Here is a 19,865-nt window from a genome sequence, read left to right as displayed (position 1 = left end):
TTTGAGACGGAGTCTTGCTCTGTCACCCAGGCTGGGGTGCAGTGGCGTCATCTTGGCTCACTGCCTCCGAAGTTCAAGTGATTCTCTAGCCTCAGCCTCCCGAGTAGCTGGGATTACAGGTACCCGCCACTGCACCTAGCTAATTTTTGTATTTTTAGTAGAGACAAGGTTTCACCATCTTGGCCAGGCTGGTCTTGAACTTCTGACCTCATGATCTACCTGCCTCGGCCTCCCAAAGTGCTGGGATTACAGGCATGAGCCACTGCACCTGGCCTGAATTAATAGTTTGGCTCACCTAAAAGTGTCAGTTAAAACACTCCCATTTCCCTTCATTTATTGTAGAAAAATTGGAACATAAGATGATAAAAAAGAAAAAAAAATCCCAACTGTCCCCCCAACCAGAACTTTTATTAGTATCACAGCATATTTTTCCTTTGTCTTATTTCTATACATATAGACACTTATTCATCTATAAATATAGATGTATTGTAGGTATATAAATATTTATACATCTCTATATTTCTATACATAGTATACTTACACTTACAAAATTAGAGTCATACTTCAGAATTGTTTTTTTTTTTTTGAGACAGTCTTGCTCTGTCACCCAGGCTAGAGTGCAGTGGCGCGATCTCGGCTCACTGCAACCTCCACCTCCCATGTTTAAACAATTCTCCTGCCTCAGCCTCCCGAGTAGCTGGGACCACAGGTGCCCACCACCACATCCGGCTAATTTTTGTATTTTTAGTAGAGATGAGGTTTCACCATGTTGGCCAGGCTGGTCTCGAACTCCTGACCTCAAGTGATCCACCCACCTTGGCTTCCCAAAGTGCTGGGATTACAGGCGTGAGCCACTGCACCCAGCTCATACTTCAGAATTGTTATGCATGGCTCTTTTCACTCATTGCTTCGTGTACTAAACTGTATGACTCCCAATTCATTTGGCATAATGTAACAATCTTGAGCCCATTTCCTGTTTCTCACTGTTAGAAATAACACTCCGGGCCGGGCGTGGTGGCTCAAGCCTGTAATCCCAGCACTTTGGGAGGCCGAGACGGGCGGATCACAAGGTCAGGAGATCGAGACCATCCTGGCGAACACGGTGAAACCCCATCTCTACTAAAAAAATACAAAAAACTAGCCAGGCGAGGTGGCGGGTGCCTGTAGTCCCAGCTACTCGGGAGGCTGAGGCAGGAGAATGGCGTAAACCCGGGAGGCGGAGCTTGCAGTGAGCTGAGATCCGGCCACTGCACTCCAGCCTGGGCGACAGAGCGAGACTCCGTCTCAAAAAAAAAAAAAAACAGAAATAACACTCTGCCGTTGTTCCAATGTACCTAAATCTTTGACCTTTGGTCAGTATTTCTCTAATATTCTTCTCAAGAGTAAAGAAATGGGAATATTTGGTACATTTCTAATGAAAAATTTTAAATCCTGGAATCATGCATCAGTGATTGACAGTCCTCAAATCCTCATGCCAGGGCACTGCTGCGTCCTCATGTGAGTGTAAGTGTGCAGTAAGGTTGTACAAAACAAACAGTGAAGAGGAAACACGGCAGAGCTGAACGAGTCTTCCAAATGCAAAGCACACAGAGCTCCCAGCTGTGCCAAGGGTCTCTCGGGAGACTGGCTGCTTTGCACTGGGGACTAATTTCACACTGATAAGGCCCCGAGGCCCAAAGCCTCAGAGACACAGGGCAGGGAAGCTGAAGAGAAGCGGGGCGCGCGTGCAGGACATTTTCAAGGCTGGTTCTGATTATCTTCAGGTCACTCATGTCTATTAGAAGAGATTGTTTTTATCAGGAGAACAGAAACAGGACTGCATGGGCTGCCAATGCCAGGCAAAGATGAAAAGATGCCCCTTCTACTCCTGAGCCATCTATCCCCACTTCCACTCCTGGGCTATCTATTCTCTCTTCAAATGGGATCTGTTATCAGAAAACTTTAAAAATGACATGTCTACTTCATGAGAAATGTCCAAAGACAACAGAGTCACTGACGTGGTCATAGGACACCTTGGTTTTGCGAAATTTTGCCTCCACTTACTGAAGACAGTGCTGACAGTGAAAGAACGAGTGCCTCGCGTGTGGGCTGTGGCCAAGAGGACAAAGAGTCACTAGGCAGAGAAGGATCCTCAAACTCTCTGGAGTTATCTCATGTCCACCATCACACTCACTTGCAGCTAATCGTCCAGCAATGATGCTGTGTCTGATATACACCTAGAAAGATGTCCTCCAAGTCCTGACAGCCAGCTTTGGAAATTCTTAATTTAAAAACTTTCCCATATCATGACCCAGAGACCATATTTCCAGTGTTGAGAATTACTTCTGAAATACAAAACAAAAGCCTACATTAAAATGGTCCAGATTTTCTTAGATAATGAACAAGTAACACACAGACTCTACTTTCTCCTAATTTCATGTCAATCGCCAGAGGTAGGGTCCAAATATTAAACTGGAAAGCCAATGCTTGCAACTTTTCAGAAGAGTAGGATTCTTTTCTCACCTTTTAACACTGCTTTTCCTTGAAGCAGATCTGGTGGTTCTTTTAGTAATGCCTGCACTGCCAGAAATGTTAGGTTCAGATGTTTTACAGCTCTGAACACTGGATTGAAGAATTACTCTGAAAATAGTTGGAAAAAAATAAGATTACATTCACTGAAACCATTTGCAAATACTTGACAGAGGAAAGTATTTTTGCACTTTAGTGCAAATTATCTTGAGAATTGAGAGGATTCTCCATCAACACATTTACCAAAAAAAGGTGAAACACATTTTTACATCAAGGCCTTTTAAAATGAAGCATCTCATTTCTCTTTGAAGGTTACACAAAGATAACCGGAGGGCTTTGCTTCTGGAAGGCGAATGACTTGGCATTTTAAGCAATTCCCACACCAAAGAAATTCACCAGCCAAACAAATCTTTCTGCCCAACAAAAGTAAAAGTAGCTTCTCAGACTTTCAGTCATGAAACAAGACACCATTAAGAAGCCCAAATTCTAAAGAATAGGAACATAAATTCAGGAAATAACTATACAATATTTACTCTTCAAAGCTGTAAGTATGGGTAATAATCCACTAAATCAATACTAATTTTATGTAACATTTCAAAATTTTAGAAAGTGTTTAAGCAAAATATGAGTTTCGTCTGGATTATAACACTTACTAAATCTCCAAGTGCCACTAAAATGAAAGTGAAAACACTTAAATTTTGTAAAGCTTGCCGTAATTAAACTCTAAAAAGCTTGAGAAACTGGTGCCTATGAGAGTAGGCTGCCCAGGAGGAAGTACACGATGAATCAGAAAAGAGCGCCCTGAGATAAAGGCCGCACGGAATGTCCTTTTAGAGGCAGATGGTCCTTTGACTTTTTTTTCTTTAAATTGTCACAGGGAAAATTGCAGAAGACATCAAAAGATTTTATATGCAATTCTTTTCTTTTATTTTTTTTTTGAGACAGAGTCTTGCTCTGTTGTCCAGGCTGGAGTGCAGTGGTGTAATCTCAGCTCACTGCAACCTCCGCCTCCCAGGTTCAAACAATCCTCCTGCCTCAGCCTCCTGAATAGCTGGGACCATGAGCGCCCACAACCTCACCTGGCTAATTTTTGTATTTTTAGTAAAGATGAGGTTTTGCCATGTTGGCCAAGCTGGTCTCGAACTCCTGACCTCAGGTGATCCGCCCACCTCAGCCTCCCAAAGTGCTGGGATTACAGGTGTGAGCTACCACGCCAGGCCTATATGCAACTTTTTCTTCAAGAGATAATCAGTGACAAACTAAACACATATACACACATTTATAGATACCAACTTTTAATTTTCTGAAAGAGAAAACACTGACTTAACAAGCTTTCTTCTCTCCTATTCAAACATAAAGGTGAGAAAGCCAGTAACAACTTATGAGAACCCAGCTCAAAAGAGTAAAAAGAAACCATTACAATGAGTGAGCATCCCACCTCACAGGCCTCAGCTACCACCATGCTGGCTAATATACCAAAGACAGGGCCTTAAAATATGCTAAGATCAATACATTTCTACAACCTTAGCATCACCCAAACCAAAGCATATCCAACACTTAGTGAAATGCTAAACGTCTCATCACTGAAAAAGCAACAAGAGGCTGGGCGTGGTGGCTCACACCTGTAATCCCAGCACTTTGAGAGGCCAAGGCAGGTGGGCCACAAGGTCAGGAGTTCAAGACCAGCCTGGTCAAGACGGTGAAACCCCATCTCTACTAAAATACAAAACAGGTTGTTGGTGGCAGGTGCTATAATCCCAGCTACTCAGGTGCTGGAGGCAGGAGGAACTGCTTTGACCGCGGGTGGCAGAGTTGCAGTGAGCCAAGATCACACCACTGCACTCCAGCCTAGGCAAAGAACGAGACTCATCTCAAAAAAAAAAAAAAAAAAAAAAGAGTGTATATGAAGACTTTAATTGTAGCATTAAAGGCAACTATTACCCTGGCTTGTGAATTCTACTTCTAAAAACAAAGGACTATTTTTAAATTCTTTTTTTTCTTTTTTTTTTAAGAGACAGGGTCTCACTCTGTTGCCCAGGCTGGAGTGCAGTGACACAATCATAGCTCACTGCAGCCTCAAATCCTGGGCTCAACTGATCCTCCCACCTCAGCCTCCAGAGTAGCTGGGACTACAGGTACATGTCGCCACACCCAGCTAACTTTTTTATTTTTCATTTTATAGAGATGAGGGTCTCGCTATGTTGCCCATGCTGGTCTCAAAATCCTGGCCTCTGTGATTCTCTTGCCTCGACCTTCCAAAGTGTTGAGATTTGTAGGTATGAGCCAGCCTGCCCATCCCTAAAAATTATTTCTGTTTATATAAAGTGAAGGAAAAATATTTATTCATCTCTGCTAAGAATTTGAATATAGAATTTTGCATAAAACAAAACAAATCACTGCTGCTTCACTGCTACTTCTGAAGCCCAGGCCGGCACTGGCACTGCACAGCTCTCGTCGTCCCCCTGGGCCGCTGCCTTACGCATGGGGAAAACGAGACTCCTGTTGGCTCTTTTTTGAAATACAACACCTACTTCTCAAATTATTTGAGGCCATGGTTGGCCAAAAGTACAGACAACAATCACACTGCAAAATAATTAATCTGAGGAAAACACAAGAGCTGATACACTGCCTGCTTAGGAAATCTGAATCCTGATTTCTCAGATTAAGACTGAAGTGTTGAAATGGCATTCAAAACAAGACACTACGGCTCAATCGTGCAGTCATTCTTAGGCTGCTGGAAAACATCTTTTAAAAAGTATTTATTTCTCTATAAAATTAGTGTACAGTGAACTAATATAATAATAATATTAAATAGCTAGTAATTTCTGTGGAACTTTAAAACCAAGAGAATGATAGAACTTGAGTGTGCTAATCATACCAGGGAAGATTCCAGTTATTTGCACTGACAACACGGTATTTATCCTAACTGCAGGTTATGCACTGATGAAGTCAGGGTGGGGGCAGAACTCCACTGAGCTATCACCAGTGACAGCGCACACCACCTGACAGGCACCAGAGGGGGACGCGTTGCCTCTGCCACAGAGCACCCGGGCACTCGCTGCCTTCTGCCTCCCAACCCAGGCCAGGCATGGCTTTGCAGAGCAGCGTGCAGCAAATGTATTTTCTTCCTTCCCATCTCCCCTGACAAAATCCTCTGTCCTACCTACCTCTTGCCTATACTGTAGTTCACCTTCTCTGCAGCATCCTTGGAGCCTCGGTACTCTGAGACTTCAGATACAGTGAAATCTGCAACCCAAGGAACACGGCAAAGCCAAAAACTAAAAAGCCAGGTCTGGAACATAAATGTCCAGTTCCAAGAAAACAATCCATCAGGACAACTATGCACTGTGTATACTGGCTATCCACTCCAGACGCTACAAGAGCATGCACAAAGGTGACCCTGCGGCCCTGCAGCCTTCAGAGAAGCCTTTCCCGCTATCTCCGGGTCTGACTCAGAAGCCTGAAGTGTTGTTATGGCCTAATTCTCCATGCACGCCGCATAACAGGAGCTTTTCACTGGAAACCACTGATCAAACGATGCCATGCCACCTGCGTCCGCTGCCAGCAGAGGTGGCACTCAGGAGTCACCAACTGACAAATAAAACCCTTTGGAAAGAAAGTCATGGGGTGCTACAAAGATGATACTGATTAATACCACTGTAACTGTCACAAGTTTTTTGCTTCTGAAAATTCCAAATAATGAGTCAGGCTAAACTGAATACTCTGCTTGGGTCTAGAAATACCATGGCAAACGTCATTAACAACAATAACAGAAGGTATAGTTTACATGGAATACTGAAAGAAAAGAGCCTGATAGAGACCATTTTTAAACTTACCCTGGGAATGATCATTCAACCACAAAGTGACTAAGTATTATTAGCAACTGTTCCACCCATTCGGAACATCTCTGCCACTTGCAACAGTTTGAGAAGAATAAATCTATGTAGTGCATGATGCTCTTGAGTCAGAATATGTGGCAATCAAAGTTGACTAAGAGAAGTAAAGGAGAAAACACCCAAAAGGTTAATCTAGCTCAGAAATACAGCAGGTCTGAATGCACGACAATAAGCTTTCATTTGTAAGATATTCAAGAAAATGCCATCAATAGGAGCAAGTTAAGCAGGTTTTGCCTAATTCTGAAGAGTGAAATCAGCTTGATTTTTAAATCCTTCTCAGCTATGTGAAAATACTCAATGAAACCACAAACTACCAGAGTTGGTTGCAATGGAATTTTTCTTTGGAAGAGATCTTGCAGGGAACTTTTGCATTCTTTCATAACTTCCAAGTCCAAGAGGAGAAAAGAGAAGAAATTCTTAAAATATGAGTTAAGGAAAAAGCTTCAGAGAAGGAAGAATGCAGCTCAGACACAGGAGGGTGGCGGTGGACCCCGTGACACAGGACACACCCGCCTTCTGGCGGTCTTCAACATGTTGTTCCACAAGTGGGCCTCTTGCACATTCTTCTGCAGAAATAAAGCCTCTTCGCTGTTAAGGTCTTCATTTCAAAGATAAAAGATCTCAAAAGAATACAAATTTGCTGCTATCAGCCTAATAAAGGCATTCTGGCTATGTCTGGGCAAGGGGAAAGCGGGAGCAATGACCATCATATGGAAATGCACCGACTTCAACAGGCGGCCTCACCTCCGACCTCCTACTTTCATTTAGTATCAAGTGCTACACACTGTACTTACTGTATTCCCTAAAGGGGAGGAGGAGAATGAGACACAGCAGGACGTTCTGCACACTAGAGAGAAGACTTATGAGAGCGCTGCTGTACAACGGCAGATTTCGAGGCTACAAAATCACATATTTAATGAAAGTAGATCAGTGGGAAAAATGCTTCTTTGCTAGATTGGGAAGGACATACTCAAGACACAGAAAAAACTAGAGGAAAATTGTATAGCCAACCGACAAAAATAAAACCACCCCAATTATCCCAAGCTAACTAACTACTTTTGATAGGGAAGAAAACCTGTTTCAGTGTCTTCATTTATCAAGTGCTATTTTGAAATATCTGTTAAGGATAAGCATAACTTTAAAACAAGATACGTTACTTTTAATATCCTCTCTGTGGGAGGAACAGAGAAGCCCACCTTCCCTCCCCACCACCATCCCATTAATTGAAAAGATTCAGAAAAAGAACCTTTGAAAATAGGCAAACCAACAAAGCTAAGAGCTGACAAGCAGAAAAACATGCATTGTGGGAACCACAGTAGGCACCAGAAGTAAGCAACGGCAGAGAAACAGAACGGGACACTTACAGCAGCTATCTGTCAGGGGGTCCTGATGGCTACTGTGTTCTGAAACCATCGAGACAGAATAGCAGGATGGGAAGAATGTAGTCACAAACAATCCACCAGATGACAACACTACACAGTGCAGAGGTCAGCACAGCTAGGGGACATCTGGAAAGGGGTGAAGGGGAAAGAACAGATGTTCAAATTGGGAAGCCAAAATAAATTACGCAATCATCAATCAATCAATCAGTCAAGCCATATGTGAATTTTAGACACCCTAAAAGCCCAAAACAGCAACAGGGATACAAAGGGGCGGTCCACAAGGATGGAGTTTTGCCATTTTATGTTGGAGAACAAAATGCTGTGTTTAAACAGGTTTGATACTTGCGGACTCAGTCACTAGTTAGATAACTACCCCATGGTAATTTAACTTCATGATACTGAAATCAGTCATAGATAAATGATTGAGGGTCTTCAAAAAGCACAAGATGTGCACACACGGAAAACTAAACCAAACCATAATGGGCAAAGGAGGCAAAACCAGATAACCAAAACCAAACAAACAAAACCACAAAACCCCAGACTAGTTAACAAAATCACAGGAGGCACAACTAAAAACGAACGTAACACAGCAGAACTGATCCATTTCAATGGAATCACTAACTCCTGAGTCATCCAGGAAGCTAAGGGAATGGCACATTTTTAGAATACGGTTCACATTTAACCAAGGGCAACACAAAAGGAGCAAAATTTCACGGAAGTATGCATACTATAGATTTTTCTTAGTTGTTTTCCGCACTCACTTTCTTCATACTAGTTGGCTTTTAGCTTGGGGTTTCTTTTTTATTTTTTAATTATTATAATTTTTTGAGATGGAATCTTGCTCTGTCACCCAGCCTGGAGTACAATAGCGTGAGCTTGGCTTACTGCAAACTCCGCCTCCCAGGTTCAAGCAATTCTCCCACTGCAGCCCCCTGAGTAGCTGGGATTAGAGGTGTACACCACCACGCCCAGCTAAGTATTGTATTTTTAGTACGGGGTTTCAACACGTTGGCCAGGCTGGTCTCAAACTCCTGACCTCAGGTGATCCACCTGCCTCGGCATCCCAAAATGCTGGGATTACAGGCATGAGCCACTGCACCTGGCCTCTTTTTCCTTTTTAAGAAACGAGTCGGCTGGGCGCAGTGGCTCATGCCTGTAAGCCCAGCACTTTGGGAGGCCAAGGCAGGCAGATTACCCGAGGTCAGGAGTTCGAGACCAGCTTGTCCAACATGGTGAAACCCCTGCTCTACTAAAAAAAATATAAAAATTAGCCAGGTGTGGTGGCATACGCTTGTAATCCCAGCTACTTGGGAGGCTGGGGCAGGAGAATTGCTTGAGCTCGGGAGGCGAAGATTGCAGTGAGCCGAGATAATGCCACTGCACTCCAGCCTGGACAACAGAGCAAGACTCTGTCTCAAGAAAGAAAGAAAGAAAGAAAGAAAGAAACAGAAGGTACTGCTCTGCTCCCCAGGCTGGAGTGCAGCGGCATTATCATAGTTCACTGTAATCTCCAACTCCTTGGTGCAAACAATCCTCCAACATCAGCCTCCTGAGTAGCAGCTGAGACTACCTGTTCATCCCACCAGGCCCAGTTACTTTTTTTGTTGTTGTTGTTGTTGTTTAATTTTTTTGTAGAAACAGAGTCTCACTATGTTGGCCAGGCTGGTCTCCAACTCCTGGGCTCAAGTGATCCTCCTGCCCTTGAACTCCCAAAGTGCTGGGATTACAGGCATGAGCCACTGTGTCCAGCCTCAGCTTGGTGTTTCTTTCTTTTTTTTTTGAGACAGAGTCTCGCTCTGTCGCCCAGGCTGGAGTGCAGTGGCCGGATCTCAGCTCACTGCAAGCTCCGCCTCCCAGGTTTACGCCATTCTCCTGCCTCAGCCTCCCCAGTAGCTGGGACTACAGGCGCCCGCCACCTCGCCCGGCTAGTTTTTTGTATTTTTTAGTAGAGACGGGGTTTCACTGTGTTAGCCAGGATGGTCTCGATCTCCTGACCTCGTGATCCGCCCGTCTCGGCCTCCCAAAGTGCTGGGATTACAGGCTTGAGCCACGGCGCCCAGCCAGCTTGGTGTTTCTTAATCCGTTGATCTGGGTTCTAGCGGCAAGGAAGGAAACCGCCTCCCATTTAGAAGGGCAGAAGCTCCTTCCAATGACTGCACTTCCACATGGTTATCCGGATACATCTGTGACCAAAGACTAGAGCCTCTACTGAGCATGTGCTGCGTGCGGAGTACTGCTGATCAATTTTGGAAGTGACTGATTTGACTTATCATGTCATTTTTATTGTTGACCTCATCACTGTCATCATTAAAAATTCCATGTCGGGCCAGGCACAGTGGCTCACGCCTGTAATCCCAACACTTTGGGAAGCTGAGGCGGAGCAGATCATGAGGTCAGGAGTTCGAGACCAGCCTGGCCAACACGGTGAAACCCCATCTCTACTAAAAATACAAAAATTAGCGAGACGTGATGACGGGTGCCTGTAATCCCAGCTACTTGGGAGGCTGAGGCAGGAGAATCACTTGAACCCGGAAGGCGGAGTTTGCACTGAGCCAAGATTATGCCACTGCACTTCGGCCCGGGTGACAAAGCAAGACTCTGTCTCGGAAAAAAAAAAATGTACACGCCAGGCATCCTATATTGTGGAAAGGGATTAGACTAAAGGGTGAACTCGAAGTACAAACTAACCTCACCCCACAAGTTATACCTACACCATCTTATGTAATCTTCCCACAAAAAAAAAACAAGCCTACTAATATATGTTAAGATCACAGGGGTGAATATTTAAACGGAATGAATAAATGACCTGGGGGCACTAGAAAACTCTCTACCCATCCCAGGCTTCACTTTCAGTTCCTTAAAGGCAGAACGGCCTGAATGTCCAGGTGTCAGCATTATAGATGGTTATTTGTTCTTCCAGTAAACCTCATGGCTTCAGAATTACTTTCCACTGCTAACACACACACCCATCTCCTAACCTGTCAAAACCATCAGTATGCGGAACAACAGGCCTCATGGCTCAAGTTATGAAATCTACCAAATCCATTTTAGCACAGACAATATACTTGTCATCGCGTCCTGAAGATCAGCTCATTGTCAATGGTGCCACATGGTTTACTGTCATCACTGTAGTCAGGATTAGACAGGCTGAGCAAATGGCCGTTTTACAATCGATAAAAAACTTAAAACTCTCCCCCAAAACTGACCATTTATAAAAGAGAAACCGGCCAGGCGCTGGTGGCTCATGCCTGTAATCCTAGCACTTTGGGAGGCTGAGGCAGGATCACCTGAGGTCAGGATTTCGAGACAATCCTGGCCAACATGGTGAAACCTTGCCTCTACTAAAATACGAAAATTAGCTGGTTTTGGTGGCGCACACCTGTAATCCCAGATACTCAGGAGGCTGAGGCAGGAGGATCACTGGAACCCGGGAGGCGGAGTTTGCAGTGAGTCGAGGGCGTACCACTGCACTCCAGCCTGGCCAACAGAGCAAGACTCCATCTTAAAAAAAAAAATAAGAGAGAGAAACCAATCATTGGAATAATATTTTATGTACGACAACTTTCTCCTAAGAGTCACTAATACTTGTGTATTTCTCACTAACTTTCTTTCTTGCACGTACTGTACTTTCATAAGGCTAAGTGCCAATGTTAAAGCAAAATAACTTGCTCACAGAAATCAATGAGTCAAAATTGGGATGAAGAAATTGATTTTGTATTTTTCAACCCAAGCCATTGTTGAACACAGTCCCTCAGGGACTTCTATTCCTAAAATAACTATAAAGACACAAGAGGGAAAGAAAGAAAACCTTCGACTGATCTTTTCTAGGGCCAAAAAGCTGCAAATAATAGCAGAGAGGGTTTGAAAACGCAGAGAAGGGATAAGCAAAATGTTGTAATAGAGGAGGAAGGAGATTTGCTGAGACTCATCAAAAATCCCCCAGGGTCTACACACATAACTCAGAGCTTAGAAAAACTAGCATTTGGCTTTCTTCTTTGAAAGTGTGGCCTCAAACTTTGTTATTTGTGTTATGTGGGGCTATTTTATATATTGTTTTAGGATATTACCAAAAGGAATCCTGAGCTCACTGCAGCCTCAGACTCCTGGGCTAAGTGGTCCTCTTGCCTCAGCCTCTCGCATAGCCTGGTCTACAGGTGCACACCGCCATGCCCAGCTAGATTTGAACTCATGTTAATGACAGTAGCAGATTCGGAGGGTGACTAAAGGAAATTGCCTATTTAACAAAAACTTTTGACTAAGCAGGATTTGTATCCCCTGACTCTCGACTTTTGAACAGCAGGCAACAAAGTATTAAAAAATAAATGATGATGCTGATTCTGAAAAACAAAACAAAAAAACCTGGACACAGCTAAAATCAACCCACAAAAGCATCAGTTTCCTAGGGCTTGCAATTCAATGTGTGGTCCCTGGACCAGCAGCCTCTGCTAGAAATGTGAAATCTTGGGCCCTGCCCCCACCCCACTAATCATAACCCATATTTCAACAAGCGCCGAGTGCCTCATGCACACTTAAGTCAGAGGAGCACTGCTCGAGGGCACTGCCTGCCTCCGCCACATCCAGAGTTAGTATCTGGATGATTACCTGGAGCCACCACGATACTGCCAAAGAAAAACCGTGAAGGCCTTAGATGAAGACTTTTAATAAGGAAATTAAAAACAAAATGACATTTGGAGTTAAGTAAATTATACAAAAGGCACCATTTTCTTTGTTTTTTGGGATGGAGTCTCACTCTGTCACCCAGTCTGGACTGTAATGGCGCGATCTCAGCTCACTGCAATCTCCGCCTCCCAGATTCAAGCGATCCTCCTGCCTCAGCCTCCTGAGTAGCTGGGATTATAGGCACCTACCATCATGCCTGGCTAATTTTTGTATTTTTGTAGAGACGGGCTATCACCATGTTGCCCAGGCTGGTCTTGAACTCCTGACCTCAGGTGATCCGCCCACCTTGGTCTCCCATAGTGCTGGGATTACAGGTGTGAACCACCACGCCTGGCCAAAAGGCACCATTTTTAAAGCAGTCTAGTTGACTACAGTACCACTAAGCTGCAAAAGAAATCTTCATAAATGCCTGTAATCAAAATGGATGCCCTCCATACATTCACATAACACTGCACACTGCAGAACGCAACTCTTTGCACTGGGTCTTTGAAGAACCTCCCAGAGGAGCAGCCCATAACGACACATGCCTTACATGTGATTCTACTTCAGGATTTTTATGACAAGATACTAGTGAGGAATTACTTTCAGTGAAAAAGAAAACCTGTTCTCTGCCAATACAAACAGTTTATTAGATCATACTTCCTTACCATGTTACAAGATGCTTACTGAATAAATGATCTATGTCCATCACACTCCCTTCCCCCAAAAAAGAAGGTTGGAAATCTGGTGCCCACCACGAAGAAGGAAGTAACCAGAAGGAAGAAATCCGGTGGCCACAGGTGGAAGCAGCTACTAAAAAAGACCACGGTCCTGCAGTTCGCGTCTGCGCATCTGTCTAATCATCTCGGACGCTCCGTCAGGTTCAATCCCAACGAACACACGTTCACAAGAATGGACACACGGACACACATCCACTCAGTAACTGTAACACTTCCTGTTCCCAGGCTAAATCTTCCTCTATAACTAGAAAATCATTCCCCAAAGAAACAAACAAAAAACCCAAAATATAGTTTAGACCAGTTCACTGTTGCCCCAAAAACAACATAATGTCATTAAGCCGTCACGTCATGCTGATCAAAACAAGTGATCTGCAACATGGCGAATGTAAAGAGATAGACCGGTTTATAACTATGGACAGGTCTGGCATCCTGGGCTTTCCATCTGCTCTTGAGCTCTGGAGGATGCCCCGTGCTGATTATTCACGGAGAAAAAGCATCCCTGATGTCGCCTTCCCACCCATAAAGGCCCATGAGGACCAAGGTAAACAAGGGACAGCTGAGAGATTCCAAGGCCAGCACCCCTAGGTTTTAAATAACATAGGCAAACATTTCAAAGTGGCATCATGGGCTTGCAATTATGGAGAAAAATGTGCAGGAGAAACCCTCACCAAGGACCCCACACACATAATAAAGAAACATCAACCACAACAAAGGAAGCCAGACTCACGTGAGAGGAATAGCGTTTGTTTTTGATTGTCTTCTGCTTTTCAGGGCCCGAAGTCTATCACCTTGTGTCACTCCATTGATTTCGTCGTCGTCACTGTACTGTGTAAGTAAAAAAACACTGAGCTAATGGTTTACATTGCACTTATTAATCCAGTAAAGCAGAGCAGCAATTTATCCACATAAGCACAGACAGTCCAAGTTTCTGCAAACTCTAAAATATTTTTCCCTTTCACAATCAAGCTACAGATCCCATTTTAAGACAGCCAAAGCTGACTTTCAGAGACAACCCAGCAGCACTCATTATAGAACGTATCAACAGTGAAGAGGGTTAATGGGCTTTCACGTTTGAAAACATTCTTTTTAAAATCTCACAGTGTACTTACTACCACTTAATGTAGTACTGCTGCCCCCTAAGCCCTTGATTTGTTAAAAGCTCCCCATTTGAGACTGATTGCTTTCCTAAATCGGCTGCTGTGAAACGGCAAAAAGGGGTGAGGGGCAGGGGTAGATCTGGCTAAAGAGCTCACTTCACAACCTTTATGCACCTGCCGAGTTACAGTTTTATGGACACACACAACCTTGTTTCCATTATTTTGGGTAAGAAGTGCCTAGAGAGGGTTATAAATATAAAAAACTGACAATCATCCAAGAGCTGCTTTATTATTTTACCTACAGATTTCTCCATGCCCTGACAAGGTTTCAACAGCAGTTAAAGCAGTAACAACATCTCAACAGAAACAGCTTCATTACCGGTTCGGGTTCTTGCTGGTCTTGATTCTCGACCCCATTTATGGAAATGTCATCAACGCCAGAGAGAAGTTTGGAGAAGGCTGCTCTGTGTTGTCCATTCTCCTGCCCCTTTAACTTCTGACGAAAATAGTCCCCTTCCAGCCAGAGGCTTGTTTGCTTCCTAGAGCATTTAAATAACATCAAAATAGAGCTTTCCAGAAAGATACATGAACAACTTCTTCCTACCAGACTATCTGTTGTTACTGGAAACTAAGGGAAATTCCAGTCCCCATCAGATTCCAACCCCACTTGTTCCCTTGGAACTACAGATGTACGCTACTACTTACATCACCAAAAACTGCTGCTGAGGTCCAATCACCGAGCCAGGTCTGCAGATCCTGACCCACGCAATGGTCTCGGCTGCTGTCATCCTGTAATGCTTCATGATGTAGCATGCTATCAGAGTGCCTGTGCGGCCAAGGCCAGCTAGGAAAAGAAAGAAGCACAGAAATGAAACTTGGGCTCATGTACTCCAGGATTTTGTTGGGCAGGTAGAATTTTTGTAAAAGGCTTCTCATGACTCTGCTTCTCTCAACAGCAGTTCTCAAGGCTGGTTATACTCTGGAATCACCTAGAGAAGTTTTTAAATACTGATGCCTGGTCTCATGCCCAGAATGTATTTATTTGTTTCATTTAATTATTTATTTTTGAGATAGAGTCTCGCTCTGTCGCCCAGCAGGCTGGCTGGAGAGAAATGATGCGATCTTGGCTCACTGCAACCTTCACCTCCCAGGCTCAAGCAATTCCTCTACCTCAACCTCCCAAATAGCTAGGATTACAGGCGTGTGCCACCACACCTGGCTAATGTCTGTATTTTCAGTAGAGACAGGGTTTCACCATGTTGGCCAGGCTGGTCTCAAACTCACCTCACCTCAGGTGATCCGCCCACCTTGGCCTCCTAAAATGCTGGGATTATAGGCTTGAGCCACCACGCCTGGCTTTACGCCCAGAATTTAGATTTAACTGGTGTGCAGCATAGCTTGGACAGAGAGATTCCTAAAATCTTCCAGATGATTCTACACGTAGTCGAGGTGGAGAATCACTTTCTAAGCAATCATTCTAGTAAGTGCAGTGTCTTCTGCCCTGGGCATTTTAGAAAAATGGTACCACCATCTTTGCAAAAACAAAGGCTTGCAATTTTGCACTTATTCCCACATCCAATTATATTTTCTAGTTTGTTATATTGTATTTTCACTCAGATTTTTTTAAACCTCTATTGGTGCTGGCCTGTCTTATCTACACTATTATCATTACCTCCAGTGATGGTTAATTTTATGTGTCAATCCGGAATGAATCTTTGGAGATTAACATTTAAGTTGGTGAGCTTTCAGTAAGCACAGTTCCCTCCATAATGTGGATGGGCCCCATCCAATCACCTGAAAACCTGGGCAGAACAAAAACACTGACTTTCCTGAGCAAGAGACTGCCTTTGGCTTTCATCTGCCCCCATCAGCTCTCCTGTGTTTCCAGGCTGCTGGCGCACACTGCATATTTTGGACTCACCAGAATCTATACTTGCATAAGCCAATTCCTTTTAATAAATCTCCTACAAAAAAAAAAAAAAAAAAATCCTACTGGCTTTGTTTTTCTGGAGAACCCTAAATAAAACAGATTTGGATTATGAGGTGGGTGTCACTGTAACAACTAAATAGAAATGGAGAAGTGGCTTTGTGGATGACAACCTTGGATATTTAGCAGAGGAGATTTATAAGGAAAGTGTTGAAGATACAACCTGATTTCTCTTTAACTGGTTACAGTAAAATGCAAAAGGAAAAAAAGACAAATTAAAGAAGAAATTGTTAAGCAACAGGGAATCAGGAACTAGAGTCAGAAAATTCTCAGGCTATCCATATTGCAAAAAATAAGAGTGTTACAGAGAGAAAAGTCAAGGGTGTGGCTGAACACTCCTCCTCTAAAGAGATTCCCTAGACTTAATCAGCCGTCTCAGCAGAAGCAAGGAAGAGAGATGGGATTATACCAGTAGAGACACTGGCAACTTGCGGTAAAGGGGATGGACATGGAATAAAATAAAGTAAGGCTTTTGGACTTCTGAAAGCAGAGCTACCTGGATGCAAACATTCTTTGTTCTTCAAGAAAAGGAAGGATGGCCGGGCACGGTGGCTCAAGCCTGTAATCCCAGCACTTTGGGAGGCTGAGACGGGCGGATCACGAGGTCAGGAGATCGAGACCATCCTGGCTAACACGGTGAAACCCCGTCTCTACCAAAAAATACAAAAAAAAAACCTAGCTGGGCGAGGTGGCGGCGCCTATAGTCCCAGCTACTCGGGAGGCTGAGGCAGGAGAATGGCGTGAACCCGGGAGGCGGAGCTTGCAGTGAGCTGAGATCCAGCCACTGCACTCCAGCCCGGGCGACAGAGCAAGACTCCATCTCAAAAAAAAAAAAAAGGAAGGATGATCCCAAGGGCAATTTAGAGACCCCCAGTGCTGCCACTGCCACCAAGACACAGAGTATATAAGCTCAGGGCAAGCCTGTCTACTCCTTGATTTCACAGGGTAGGGCCACCTCTGACAGTTACAGCGAACCCAGCTGCCTCTGACCACAGCCCTCAGGGGCAAAGCCACCACCCTAGAGGGCGAAGAGGGCGTGGAGGGCACAGTGTGGAGCCAAAGAGGATGATCCTCTAGCCGTAAGATGTAATGGGATTTGCCTGGCTAGGTTTTGGACTTGTTTAGAAGCACTTTCTTCTGGTTTCTCCCTTTTGGAACGGGAAAGTCTGTCCTGCGCCTATACCATCACAGCTGGGAGGAATTATGTCTCAGGATGGATCATACCTCAAGTCTCCCCTATACTTGAGTTGAATGCTATTTAGATGAGACTCTGAACTTGGAGTTGATGCCAGAATGAGCTGAGATGTTCAGAGCTGTTGAGATGGGGTGAATGTATTTTTGAACTGAAGGGACATAAATTTGAGGGGGTCAGAGAGCAGAATATAATGAAGTAAATTGTGTCTCCCCTAATCTTAATCTGTATGTTGTTCTAACTCCCAGTACAACTCTATTTGGAGATAAGGCCTTTATGGAAGTAAATAAGGTCACAGAGTGGGGCCCTAATCCAATAGGACTGGGGTACTCCTAAGAAAAGAAAGAGATGAGCCAGGCGTGGTGGCTCACGCCTGTAATCCCAGCACTTGGGGAGGCCGAGACGGGCGGATCACGAGGTCAGGAGATCGAGACCATCCTGGCTAACATGGTGAAGCCCCGTCTCTACTAAAAAATACAAAAAACTAGCCGGGCGAGGTGGCGGGCACCTGTAGTCCCAGCTACTCAGGAGGCTGAGGCAGGAGAAAGGCCTGAACCCGGGAGGCGGAGCTTGCCGTGAGCCGAGATCGCACCACTGCACTCCAGCCCGGGCGACAGAGGGAGACTCTGCCTCAAAAAAAAAAAAAGAAAAGAAACAAGACAGCAGGAGTTAAGTGCAAGCAGAGGACAGACCATGAGAAGACTCAAGAGACGACAGCCATCTGCAAGCGGAAGAGAGAGGCCTTCCCAGAAAACATCCCTGCCAGTGCCTTGACCTTGGACTTCCAGCCCCCAGAACTGTGAGAGAATTAACTGCTGGCGGTTAAGCCACCCAGCCGGTGATATGCCCCAGCAGACTAATACACCTCTTGATGACTCTCAATCTTCACGGTACAGCCCAGTTTTCATACTGTCATCACTTTTCCTCCCTAAACAAAGATGCAATCATCCAAGAGCCTCTCTAGGCTTTTAATTGGTCATCATTCTATTTCAGGGTATCTCAACCTCAGCAGTACTGACATTTGAGGCTGGACAATTATTTACAGTGAGGGCTGTCCTGTACACTGTAGGATGTTTAGCAGCATCCCTGATCTCTACCTACCAGATGCCAGTAGTACCCAACCCTCAAAAAAGGTCACCGCACATTGTCAAATGTCGGGTGTGTGATGGGGTTGGGATGCAAAAGGACCCTGGTGAAGAATAACTTCAACTGGTTTTTATAATTAAAAAATGAAATAAGCAATGCTGGATTTTGTTTTAATTATGTTTAAAAATTGGAGTAAAATATACATAACATAAAATTTACCGTTTTTCTTCATGTATCATTTTCCTGATTTTATTTAGTTGTCTGAATTATCTTTTAGCTCACTGAACATGTTTAAGACAGTTATTTTAAATTCTGTATCAGTTAATTCAGAAACTTACATTTCCTTACTGTCAGTTTCTGACTATCACTTTAACCACTTTTTATGTGTCCAGTTCAGCAGCATTAAGTGCATTCACACTGTTGTACAAACATTACCACCATCCATCTTCAGAACATATTTCATCTTGCAAAACGGAAACTCAGGACCCATCAAACAGTAACTACCAATCCCTGCCTCCCCTCAGGCCCTGGCAACCACCATTCTACTTTCTCTTACCCCGCGTATCACATACAAGTGGATTCATACAGTATCTGTCCTTTTCTGACTAGCAGACCTAAGTTGGCCTATTATCTTTAAGGTTCGGCCATGTTGCAGTACATGTGTCAGAATTTTCTTCATTTCTATGGATGCAAAATATTCTGCTGTATGACATAGCACATTTTCTTTAGCCATTTCTTTAGCCTTCCTCTGATGGAAACCTGGATTGCTTCCACCTTTTGGCTATTAAGAGTAATGCTGCTGGCTGGGTGTGGTGGCTCACACCTGTAATCCCAGAACTTTGGGAGGCTGAGGCGGGTGGACTACTTGAGGTCAGGAGTTTGAGACCAGCCTGGCCAACATGGTGAAACCCTGTCTCTACTAAAAATACAAAAACTAGTTGGATGTGGTGGCGTGTGCCTGTCATCCTAGCTACTGTGGAGGCTGAGGCAGGAGAATCACTTGAACCCAGGAGGCGGAGGCTGCAGTGAGCCGAGATTGCACCATTGCTCTCCAGCCTGGAAAACAAGAGTGAAAATCCATCTCAAAAAAAAAAAGGAAGAAGAAGAAAAGAAGAAGAAGAGGAGGAGGAAGGAGGAGAAGGAGGAGAAGGAGGAGGAAGGAGGAGGAGAAGGAGAAGAAGGAGGAGGAGAAGGAGGAGGAGGAGAAGGAGGAGGAGAAGGAGGAGAAGGAGGAGGAGAAGGAGGAGAAGGAGGAGAAGGAGGAGGAGGAGAAGGAGGAGAAGAAGGAGGAGAAGGAGGAGAAGGAAGGAGGAGAAGG

General features: G+C 44.3%; 1 protein-coding gene across 14 annotated transcripts in view; it reads right to left on the bottom strand.

Moving 5' to 3' along the window:
- Positions 1–19,865, bottom strand: part of CDC14B (cell division cycle 14B) — a 141,363-nt gene that overhangs the window by 30,452 nt on the left and 91,046 nt on the right. For 9 of the 14 annotated variants that reach the window (XR_001885468.1, XR_001885469.1, XR_001885467.1 and 6 more), the window contains exons 10-13: positions 14,988–15,126; positions 14,662–14,821; positions 13,913–14,010; positions 2,503–2,619 (exon numbers count right to left, since the gene is read on the bottom strand). Coding sequence is in view for 9 of the 14 variants with exons in the window: in XM_017871491.1 (XP_017726980.1) it covers positions 2,503–2,619; positions 13,913–14,010; positions 14,662–14,821; positions 14,988–15,126 (514 nt within the window). In the remaining 5 variants the exon portion in view is untranslated. Of the gene's footprint in view, positions 1–1,322; positions 2,325–2,502; positions 2,620–7,768; positions 7,913–13,912; positions 14,011–14,661; positions 14,822–14,987; positions 15,127–19,865 lie in introns of those variants that run through there. The other 5 variants (XM_017871495.1, XM_017871493.1, XR_001885471.1 and 2 more) reach the window with 4 other exon arrangements.

This window comes from Rhinopithecus bieti, unplaced genomic scaffold, assembly GCF_001698545.2.
Source record: "Rhinopithecus bieti isolate Rb0 unplaced genomic scaffold, ASM169854v2 scaffold_6063, whole genome shotgun sequence".
NCBI lineage: Eukaryota > Metazoa > Chordata > Mammalia > Primates > Cercopithecidae > Rhinopithecus > Rhinopithecus bieti.
This window is presented reverse-complemented; position numbering and strand designations above follow the sequence as displayed.